Source organism: Eumetopias jubatus, unplaced genomic scaffold, assembly GCF_037043125.1.
Source record: "Eumetopias jubatus isolate StellerSeaLion01/CBP00866 unplaced genomic scaffold, mEumJub1_p1.0 scaffold_16, whole genome shotgun sequence".
In the NCBI taxonomy this organism is placed as follows: domain Eukaryota; kingdom Metazoa; phylum Chordata; class Mammalia; order Carnivora; family Otariidae; genus Eumetopias; species Eumetopias jubatus.
In genome coordinates, this window is record NW_028274822.1 from 11,449,431 (window position 1) to 11,461,872 (window position 12,442).

General features: G+C 36.5%; 1 protein-coding gene across 1 annotated transcript in view; it reads right to left on the reverse strand.

The window, feature by feature from the left end:
* Window positions 1-12,442, reverse strand: part of CDH7 (cadherin 7) — a 116,010-nt gene that overhangs the window by 67,749 nt on the left and 35,819 nt on the right. The window contains exons 2-3 of the mRNA XM_028102955.1: window positions 5,959-6,253; window positions 2,106-2,225 (exon numbers count right to left, since the gene is read on the reverse strand). Of these exons, the coding sequence (XP_027958756.1) occupies window positions 2,106-2,225; window positions 5,959-6,253 (415 nt within the window). The remainder of the gene's footprint in view (window positions 1-2,105; window positions 2,226-5,958; window positions 6,254-12,442) is intronic.

Below are 12,442 nucleotides of genomic sequence, written 5' to 3' on the forward strand. Positions count from 1 at the left end.
ACTCTTAGATTTAAAGATTAAGAAATTCATGTGATTTCTCATATAGATAAAAATCAGACTGACACCAACTATGAAGACTAAGTCAGACTTGATTCACAGATATCCATGCCCTTAAGGATTGACAACTTCTCATTTTTAAACAAACTGAAGTTTCTAGAGGGGAGGGGGGTGGGGGGATGGGTTAGCCCGGTGATGGGTATTAAAGAGGGCATGTTCTGCATGGAGCAGTGGGTGTTATGCACAAACAATGAATCATGGAACACTACATCAAAAACTAATGATGTAATGTATGGTGATTAACATAACAATAAAAAATTTTAAAAAAGAAAACTCATTTTTATGAAAAAATAGGTATTTTTTTGCAAACAATACACTATCCATATTATAAATTAACAGATGACAAAAATTCCCAGGATATCTCTGCACTAATGACTCTAGAAAGAGAAGTCCCAATGATTACCATAATTACAGTATGAAAAACTCTAAACCAAACAAAATTAAACTAACCTCTTCATCTCCTACAATACACAATCCTTGAGATTCTGAAATTAGAATTAATTTGAAATACTAATAATGTGATCCCATGACATAGACTATTGTCCACTTGCTCAATCAGAGACCTTCCCTCCACAGGAACTTAAGAAAAAAAAAACAAAAAAAACAAACGATCATCTTAACCACAAAGCTAAAATCACAAGCCAATCATTAGTACCAGCAAAACATTTAACCCTAGGGATTAGTGTATGCTATTTCTGGACAGGTTATATAATGCAGGAGTGTATAATTTGTGAGCAAATTGTCAGAAACTTGTCAATGTCTTTGTAGGCTATAAAGAGTAAATTTATAAGGGAATGGGTGGGTGTTTGAATTTAGGCTTCTCAGATCTATCATTAAATCAACCACAAGCATACGTTCTACATTCATAGGATTCATATCATAAATCAAATACTTTTGTTTACTTCTCCTTCAATACTCGCTTAATCAGAACTGTTTATTTTCTGTTAGACTTTCCAGGTGGCTTCCAGACTCTACCACTATATTGGTATAAAATATGCAAAGCAATCTCTGTAAAAACTCTTAACGGTGAAGTAGGATTGAATTTATTTTTCCATTCATGCACATTACAACTATCATTTTCAAAAGACACTTAAAATATTTATCCTCCACAGTGATTTGAAAATGAATTAATATTACCATTTATATGGAAAACAGTCTAAGTACTATTAAAATAATCATTTAGGGTCACGGTACTATCCAATAGTCATAAAGTTGGCTGTTTGAAGAATAATTTTCTTCACGATAAAGACAAAATTGTTACAATATGGAGAAATTTTTCATTTCATGGTGAAGAAGACCAGCGACACAAACCACCCGTCTCCACACTCACCCCTCCTCCCTCCACCCAGAGCCAGAAAAGCAGACTAGATAAAATGTCATTTTATAACCAGGACAACAGTGCTCCAAATTAGAGTCCTACTTAATGTAAACTATTTCAGCTTAAAAGCAAAACAGAACATCTAGCCAACCAATCACATATTCTATCCAGGCAGTCAGATAACTCATAAAAAATATGTTTTTTTCCTTCGAAAATTAAAAAAAAATCACTTAATTTAGTTTTTGATTTAGCAGATCATCATCCTAATTGTTACATTTAAACTAATTCTCCGGAGTAAACCAGACTCTGAAAGGATAAGCTGAACCTACTACCTATCCTACTGCATGGCAGGGAGGTTTCTGCTCGAGATTTAAACTTAACTGTGTGTGATTCCTACATGAATTAGTTAAAGAAAGCAAGACAAAAAGAAAACAATGTAAATTGTTTTCTTATATAGTCAGGGCATAGCAACTGAACACCTTTTTTTTAACACATAATACTTTAATTTTGGTAGAAATTCTGTTAACTGTAATAAAATAGTCTTGGAGGATGCTAATGCCTCTATAAATTATATGCTGTTTACTATCCCAGTTCACATATTGAGAGAAGCACAATAGCAATGTACTGTCTGTTTTCAGTGCCAGCTATATCGAATAAAAATAACTAATATTAACTCTGTGGCAAGATATAAATGATGACATTACAAGAAGAGTCACATTTCAATGTTTACCTGTCTTTGGTTCCACTGAGAAGTAAGGCTGTCCTTGCAGAATACTGTAGACCACTCGGGCGCTGTTGCCATACGTAGGATCATCAGCATCTGTTGCTGTCACTTGTACCACTGAGGTCCCTACATGCCAATCCAAAAAACCAATGCATTTAAAACTTCCAAATGCCACAAAACAGAATGATTCACAAAATGCTGAACATGCTACATTTGTTTTTAATTATTTTCTTTTTTCATGTTTCAAGGCATGTGAGAAATTGACATATTTTTTGTAAAAGACAAACCCAAAATGAAGATAAATGCTAATTAAGCCCTCAGAAAGATTTAAGGAATACAAAAATATGTTAGCAAAAAAAAAAAAAAATAAGATTGACGATGCACATTGGGAGGATACTCAGAATTGGAAGGGACTCAAATTTTAGGCATCTCATCCATCAGGGTCAGGTAACAAGTTTTTATCAAGAGCAATCTCTATAAGCCTCAATTACTGTCCAGAAAGGCAGTGCGACAAGTAACAGCATCTTGACACCCAAGTCACTGAGGGGATCTCACTATTATAGCTGAGCAGAGCCAGACAGAAAATGAAACTTCATTAACTGAATAAAGAATATTTGATGGATCCACTTAACTGAATATTAGGGGCATGTTTTCAGGAATAGTTTTAGTTTTCATTTGTTTCTATGAATTGATTTAAAAATAAAAGCATACAATGAAAATTTACACCACCACCCCCAAAGGAGAACCAAGTATGGCAACTTTAAAAATTGCATTATTAGTTGTTTTTCTATATTTCATGTGATAGAATGTCCTATGGCTTCTGCATTTATTATGTATTCACTTATTCCACATGGAAAGCATTTACTGTGATGTGTTCTTTTTATTTCCATTTGAAGCAGAATCTTAAAAATGTTACTCACATTTACTTAGTTTATATATTTAAGTACATGCTATTTTATCATTTATGTCTTATTGATGGGAATGGAAAAGTCTTTTTCTTTTTGTATTCTTCCAAGGTTTTAATCTGTTTCTAATAATTTATTGAAAATATTTTTAATCAAATATCTCATCGATATATTTTTTTTAAGGATTTTATTTATTTATTTGACAGAGAGAGACACAGCGAGAGAGGGAACACAAGCAGAGGGAGTGGGAGAGGGAGAAGCAGGCTTCCCGCTGAGCAGGGAGCCCGATGTGGGACTCGATCCCAGGACCCTGGGATCATGACCTGAGCCAAAGGTAGATGCTTAACGACTGAGCCACCCAGGCACCCCCTCCCTCATCAATATATTTCTAAAGAGATTTCCCTAAGTCCTCTAATCTTAGAATCATTAATGTCCATCTTGTTACAAATCTATTGTCTTTTCAACACTATGATTTTCCTTACCAATCCCATTTTCTTTAAAAGTGGGTGCATGTTATGAAGCTAGAGCACTGTTTTTTAAATTCTGATTTTTTCTTCTTTTTTTTTTTTTTTTGTATTTGACAGAGTTAGTTGATTGTGCCCTGCAGAAGCCTGGTAGGACCAAACAGCAAATGATGCATATTAAAAAATATTTTTAAAAATTAAATTTTGATTATTTTAAAATACTAAAATTAATGGCATTGATATTCTCTATTTTCTCCACAATGTACCATCTTTACAGAAATATTTACTCTGGTGACATGCTTAAGTATTGATTTCCTACTTCATTTGAAAAGGCAAGTGCCTTAAACAAAATAATCAAAACTACTTTAGAAAATTTGGTTGTATATAATTTTTTCTAAAGTGTTCACTAAGAAATTTGCTTTATATATACATATACATACACACACACACATAACACACATATTTTTAAAAAACTTTAAATTGTCCATGCTTATCTATGCTCTTCTGGAAATGAATGAACTATCCTAAGGGTTTATTAGTGTGTTTTCAATCTTGAGGTTAGTATCCAATGAAAAACACAGCCCTGAATATTAAACACTGAATGTTTTTGTTGTATATGCCATACTATTTAGTGGCCATTATAACTATTTGGCTAGAATTAAACCCTTTGATAAACTCCAACTCACTATAGATCCACATAACATATTTAATGTAGTTATCCATTGATCTTAGTATTCAAAATTCGATATTATTCCAAAATTGATTCTCAATTAATGCCAATTAAATCCTGAAGGCACTTGAAAATCATTTCTAAAAAGTTCTGAACCTGTTGGAATCGATCAAATAACTAATATAACTTGCATAATAATCATGCCATTTAATATCAGAGCAGTACAATTGAAACCAAAACTACAGTGTCATTATTTAGCCTCTAAAAGAACAAAATTCACATTAATCCAATTTGCATGGCTACATTGTGTGTAGCAAAGGGAAACCATAGCAAGCCAATGCAGAATGCCCAGCACGCCCACATGAAAATGATGGAGTTGAGCTGAATTGCTCAAACACACCTCAAAAGTTCCTGTTTTTCTAAACATTACTACTTTGGGGAGGACCTTCTCTTTTCTCTAAAACCTGCAAATCTTGTGGCTGCTGTCCCCCTAGTTGTTGTTCTTGTTGTTAAGCAACAACAAACAGCACTGAAGATGTAGGCAGTATTGAGAAAGTGTGAATAAGCCTGTTTGGTCAAAGAAATGCTCACTTAGAAGCTAACTACAGTGTGATGCTGCCTCTGTGGTTCTGAATTTATCTGGACCACAAGCATCAAATCTTCTGGTTCATTTTCTGCTTCTATTTCTTTAGTGGCCAGAGCAAGGGTGCCCTAAATAATTTTCACTCTCCTGTCTGCTAGAAATTTAGGGTCACCAAACTGTGGCTCCCCAAAACGGCACACAGAATACACATCTTTGCAATTCCACTTCCTAATATAGTCAATCTGCGGGCTGAATGCTGGAATGAATGAAGTGACCTTTATTTAATATAAAACAAATCATGTTGGGTAAAATGTCTGCCTGTTAAAATGCAAATTCAATTATTACTTTAAATAACTGTCTTACTTCAGGACTAAAAGTGACAGGAAATAAATATATAAATCAACTGGTCTATTTAAGCCCCATATTTCTTTTATTGTTTTGTAAGATCATCTAAAATTGCATGCCGGCTGAAAATTCTTCCAAAGGTATGTGAATCAATTGTTTAAAACTGAGTTTTCATTATTTGATAGAAATAAAGTATATACTGGAAGTACTTTACTTTCTATTTTTCCAGTAATGGGGCAATGTGAAAAGCCCTCTTAATAATAACAGCCTTCATGATTCTTTTATATATCTCAAACTGAGTATCACTTTGCCATTATTATCAATCCAATATAAATTTTCATGCATCTAAGTTTCTGGAGAAATTACAAAAAGATTAGTGGTGGCATATGGAGGGACATTTGTGGGTTCAAGCCTACTCTACAAGCAAACAGACCCGCTGATCTAAACATTAGATGGGCTGCCTGATACCTTGGCCCCAGAAGGATTCTTAGAAGAGTGAATCATTAATACTAATCAGGAGAAAGAAAAGATTACCACAGGCCAATATCTGCAAGGATTTTCTTTTTTAACTTCTTAGGGGTAGTTTTAATCAATTTTTTTTAATTAAATATTACACTGAAAAAGAAATGTAAGACATGAGTAATGTACTAAAGACACTGAGATCCCTGTGGAAGAGGAAAATTTTCCTAATTTTCCATTGATATAAAATAACGATTGGAATAATTAGATTTGGACACTGGATCTTAAGGCATCTCAAACTTCCCCTTCACCCTCACTAGGAAATTGCCTTACCGACATTAAGGTGATCTTTTTTCACTACTTATGATGATCTCCTTTTAAATACAGACCCCCTGAAATCAGACACTGCCAAAGCAGCATGTTCTTTACTTACCCACAGGAGACATTTCGGGGACTCCCGCCGTGTATGGGCCATCCAAGAATTTGGGTTCGTTGTCATTGATATCCTGAATCTTGATGACAAACTCGGACTCAGGCTCCACAGGCTTGTTGGTGAGCCTGTCCAGGGCCTGGGCTCGGAGCGTGTAGTAGGCCTGCTCCTCCCGATCCAGCCTCTTGGTAGCATGAATATCCCCAGTGTTCTCATCAATAATGAAAATGGAACTTGCCCCTTCGCCTGACAAGATGTATTTGATGGAACCATCTCCTTTATCAACATCAGAGTGAAGCTGGTGAAAAATTCATGTGAGATGAGATTAACTTACAAGAGAGTCAGCGATATGGAGATATGTAAAAATAATTCTTATGTCAGGCAGCAGTACAGGAAATTTTATTGTTCTTGGAAAGATAAGCTGATGCTTATTGTGCACAGCAGAAAGGCTATTAGAATGTGTCAGCTTGCACTTGTGAGCAAGACAATTTCATTTCTTCCTGTAAACAGTCTCATTTCCAAAGGTATTTTCTATCATTCCCAAAGTTAGGAACTTGTGGTGGTGTTAATTTTTATTTGGTCTGTCCTTGACAGTTTTAGCCATCTTCTTTGAACAGAGCATTCAGTAATCATGTATAATCGGTTGATTTGATCTTATTCCAAGCAAAGGGACTTGCTATAGAACATTTGCAAATTTAGATCTAATAAAGTATTTAATATGCTTAGAACTCCCGCATTCTTTAAGGACACCCTTCCCTCCCAGCCCCTTTCATGATTAACAAGTATGGATGGATGTCCAGTCACTAAATCCGCCTCCAGATCCTGTTCTGTATTTTAAAATTTGAAGCCAAGAAAAATTACACTGCTCTCTGAAGTAGGAATTTTAAATCAGTATGTGCCTGAGACTTCAACTCAAACCTTTCTTGAAATACCAAGAACTGCATTAGATTTGCATGATTAACCCCAGCAATCGGCAGCAGGGCCAGCACGTACTGATTTGCATTTCGTATCTGGAACTGTCCCTGCTGTATGTCAGAACATTATGTTGAACAGAGGAGCCTAAGGAAACTCAGACATAATTACACATTTTCCTGAACTTCATAACCTGAAAAACACAGGACTCAATCTGTCATCTCCACGATCGTTCATCCTTAATAACCACCATCATCTGGACTTCGAGTAAGACGAAAGCAAAAACCCAATTTACCAAATAATAAAGGCTCTTCACTGTCCTACAGAACTAGGTTTGCATTCTTTAAAAGACGAGGTGCTACAAACAGAAAATATGGGCAACGACTTGCGGAGGGGTGACTGTAGAACGTTTTCTTCCTTCCGTGGTAGGTGTGGAGGGTACCGCTCCTTACGCCGAGGTTTCTGTAAGCGGTTCTTCCCCCATCCTGTAACAGCTCTGTTTATACTGTGCTCTAGAATACTTAGGGACCTGATTTCCCCTCTAGTTTCTGTAGGGCTCAGTAATACAAAAAAATTAATTATCGGCATGAGTTATAATTTAGATTTGTTCAGTGTGGAATTATCTAGTGGATCACTGTACTGCATGTTGACCCACCCATCTGCAAAGGTTGCGTTCTTGAAATATGGTGAATTGCCTAATTTTCTTAAGTCACTCTCAGGGTTACTGTCGCATCTATATCTCCCTCGAAGAAGAAAGCAAGCTGAAAATCACTATAGTTTGGATTACTTGAGTGATTCCTCTGTGTCAGGCACTATTCTTGATGTTCTCTAAATAGTAACTCATTTCATGCTCACACTGAATGAATTCATTATACCTATTAACAGATCAAGAAACTAAGGTAAAGAAAGGCTGAGTGCCTCTCCTGAGGTCATGTGCCCAGTGCTCTGTGGCTGCATCAGGATAATGAAAAACAGGGGATGCTGGAAAGCTAGATCTCCACCTTCTGCAATAAGATCCTGCCTCTGGAGGGAGACATCTGTGGTCCCGTGAGGTGGGGAGATTAAAGGTTGCAGCAGAGGACAATTCAGAGAAAGAAGGGTGCATGCACCTCCACCCCCGATCACCCCCAAGTCTTAAAGAAGCTTGGTGCTTTGAGTGGTTTCCATCAACACCTTTTATGACTTGACAGAAGGGTCCTTTCTTGGCATTACTGAACAGCAAAACACTCTGCCACCTTCAACAACACAATGCAAAAAACTTGACTCCTGAGACAAGTGCAGATGATGGATGAAAACAAGCTGTTTTAAGCTGCTGACACCCCCAAGTAGCCCCACCCTTCCACATACTTCTCATGGCTACACTCCTCACGCCTCCTCACTGTATCCATGCCTCTCAGCGTTAGAAGAGTCTACACACTACCACTGACCTTGGTGTGAAACATTAGAGGACGATCCAATGACCATAGAAATACTTAAGTGACATACAGATTGTGTCTTTAATCAAAGGCTTGCTAGGTCTCTAAGTCTCATTAGGGACTACCATTTTTAGAACCAGCCCTTATGATTCATTTAACTAATTCCTGTCAACTAATTGCTGTTTCCATCCCATGGTAATACAATTCTCCTATAATATCCAGGTAAGGGAGAGAAGACTCATTCCTTTTCAATACATGACACACATTAAATCCTGAGCTGATCTTCAGTGGTATTGTTAACTGATCTCCATCACTGACAGCATAAGAGCTCAAAGGGAAAAAAGGTTCATATTGCTTGTTTTTCCAATCATTTGAAGATCGGGTTTCTTCTTTTCTACTCCCCACCACTACCACCACCACCACCACCACACACACACACACACACACACACACACACACACACACACACACACACACACACACTCCTCTGTCTCTGGAGCCCTAAAATTCATCATCCTTCCCATCACTGACACTTTTCTACCAGCTAGGACCATCACTATGCTTGTAATCACTGCCAGAATTCACAAGCAGAAAATTGCTTTGAGTGTCCTTGCAAGGTTAGTGTAAGCATCTGTATTTAAAAGGGGATGACCACCTTTGAGATGCTAAGATGGATACCTAATTATCAGATGCATTCAGACATTTAATCTGAGACTATGTGCACTAATACTCTAATCTTAATAGGCAGAGTGAAACCCATGCTGTTAACAAAAACTATTATACTTCCCTGCTTAGAAAAAAAATGCTCAGCAAAGAAAAACTTGGAAGTGCAGAACTACTTAATAGCGACCTTAAGTAAAACACATCTGTGTAGGTGCACATGCACACACACACACACATTCACAGGTACACACCATCTTTGTGAATGACTATGAGAGAGCAGAGAAGCACTATTCTCCACAGTGAAAACTTCTGTGCAGTAAAAAATAAACAAGCATTCTATGGTCCCACCATATGGCAAATGAATAAACAATAAATGAAATACACAATTGAAAACAAATATTTGTACTCCTATTTTGGGCAGAGTAGAGCTTACGATGCTATGTCTATTTCATTCACAAATACCCTTGTAAATGTGGTCTTGTGATTCACCTAAACCATAACAGCAACAAAACCTTGATTCATTAATCACCATACAAAACTCACCTTTACTGCATGGATTCCTAAATCCTCTTCAAAATATTTGTTGTGACTCCAAAGTAAATGTTTATATTATTATTATTATTATTATTATGTAAATAAACACAAACAGTGAGGAGCACACACACACCTCTTAGCTGGGTCTAGCTCAAGACAAAAGAATCAGTAGAGAAGGAGATGCAATCATGTGTTTCCCTCTATGTCACTATGACAGCACCGTCTATGGTAACAGTGTAAGGAAATGTCACACTGTGTTAAGACTCCTCATCAGCTACACAGGCCAAAAATGTAAAGCACCCTTTACATGCCCCTAAAATGTAGTATGTTTATTTTTTTTAAAGATTTATTTGACAGAGAGCAAGAGAGAGCACAAGCAAGGGGGAGGCCACAGAGGGAGAGGGAGAAGCAGGCTCCCCGCTGAGCAGGGAGCCCAACATGGGGCTTGACATGGGGCTTGATCCCAGGACCCTGAGATAATGACCCGAGCCAAAATCAGACACCAGGTGCCCCTGTAGTTTGTTTAGTAATCCACGATGGCTCTATCATCCCTTGCTTGACAGAATACCTACTCATTACCTCTAATAGAGCAACTCTTTCTTTTTCGTCTTTCAGCAAGAACCTGAATTTGGAATCTTAAAATCTTTCACTAGAGCCATTATAAAACTCTCCAGTTATTCTCCATTTTCTGTCTGTCAGAAATTATCTCCCTAAAATGCACATTGAATTTTATCATACCCCTCATCAATTACTTTTAGTTGCTCCCCATGGTCTAGGGATTTACCCCAAATTCTAAGCATGGGGCTCCATGTAGCCCTATGGTAGCTCTTTAGAAGGCACTCCAGGCTCCAGGCATATTGGACCACACTGCCCGAACACCGCAATCTGCACCATCCTTTTCAGCACAAGTCCTTCATCATCTTGTCTACCAACTGACATCCAGCTCAGCTTAAGGCAAGCTCCCTTGTACTGAAGTCTTAACAATCTTCCTATTTCGCGCCGCTCCTCCATGGCATGCTGTTTGCATTTCTCTGTTAGGATGCATTTAATTCTGCTTTATATTGAAAATCTGGCTTGTTTTCATCCATCCCCTTCTTTAATTTCTAAACTCCTTATGAGCCGGGTTCTTTTTATATCACCGTATTCCACATGCTCAATAAATAGTTCATTGTCTTAAATTTAGTAAATTTATAATCCACTTTGTAAAATAGTAGTGCTTGTCTTCCTTCAATTTCTAACCTTTTAAGTTTTAATAGCATCTAGCAAAAAAACAAACTAAACAAAAACATCCCGTATCTCTGGATTGTTCTCCCTAAACCTTTGACCTGCCTAAACAGAGCTCAGCTATCTCATTTTGAATGCCCATGGTAACATTTGGCTCATTATTCTGAACTTGCACATTTACACATCTGTGTTCCCCAGGAGACAGAACCCTATAGGGGCAGACATGCTTTCTTATTCCTGTTTCCTGAGTTTTATGCAGTAGTACACACACACACACACACACACACACACGTGCTGGTGGAGGGTTTTATAGAGCTTTGGAAGAAGGTCTATGACAGAAGAATTTCGATGTCCTTGATCAACTTTCTAAATCTACTATTTAGTTCTTAATTTAAGATTATAAAGACCAAAACTAAAAACAGATCAATGCACCGCAGTTCTAACAATTTTCTTACATCTATTTAATCAACTAGGGCCTGATATGAACTACCTGGTCTAGTACTGTCAATCTATCTGCTTAAAGAAGAGTCTGAAAATGGTGAATAAATCTGTTTAGCAAAGACTAAGCTAAGAAAAAAATCAAGTCAATATGTTGATCAACTTTTCTTCCCTCTGTCAACATCTGAAATTCTGCTTGTTATTTGATCGTACTGATGACCTTGTCTTTTAGTCACCCCCTCTGCAAAATGGAATTAAAAAATACCTGTACTGGGATTTCATTGAACAATTGTGACAACTACTTGAGGTGATATAGTAGAACACAATTCATTAAGGTAAAGCACTATAATATCAGGATTGTACTTTGAATGTAACATACTGAATTTTCATGTGACAAAAAATGGAGTAAATCTAGACGTAAGATGAAGCTATTTGGAAAGAGATAGGTTTATCATGAAAGCTTTGATACTAAAAAATAAAACTAAAGTCAACAAAGGTCTCTGTGATCCTCACTGATCTACATATGGTGACGATGGAAATAATTAGAGTTTATATTCAACTTTCCTTTTAATGAACATTTGAATAAGAAAAATGCAAAAATCATTACTACAAAAATAAAAAAGTTCATACTACTACTACATCTGTGTACAAAAATGGAGTAATGATGTCTGAGCAGCATGTTAATCAATCTGAGAATTATTTATATTGAATATTAGCAAAGGATTTCTAAGGTGACTTTCCTACCACTGGCTTACTTATTACAAATTCCCGATTTTTTAAAGTTTAAAAATACATTACAGATGGCTGGAACTCATGTGATTTACTAAATTTCCCAAGGTTAAAATTTTAAGTATAGAGGGCAGATTTTAACAGTAACTGGTAGAAATATAACCACTTGTATATACACATTCCATGCAAGTTTTCTTTTCTCATTATGCTTTTTAATAGATATTTTCCACATGCCACTGGATACCATGTAATTACCAAGTTGTTGAAGAAACATTATAGATGAAAACAAGTGTATGAGTCATTTCTTTCTGCTTGAAGTATTTCTAATTTATAATTATCATTGTGGTCCAGGGGAATGGAACACAATTTACTTGTGAGGCATCTCTGATGAAGATGTGTGGTTTACAAAGTAAAGGTATTAATTACGACAAATAGAGTAATACAGGAAAGGGATACAATCCAGGACGTGCTTAGGTAAGGTTAAAACTGTCAAAATAAGGTCTCGTTTCTTTATTTTTTTTAGCCAACAATAGGTAAAAAGGAGTAACTATTCAGATTGTTTTGATTTTTTT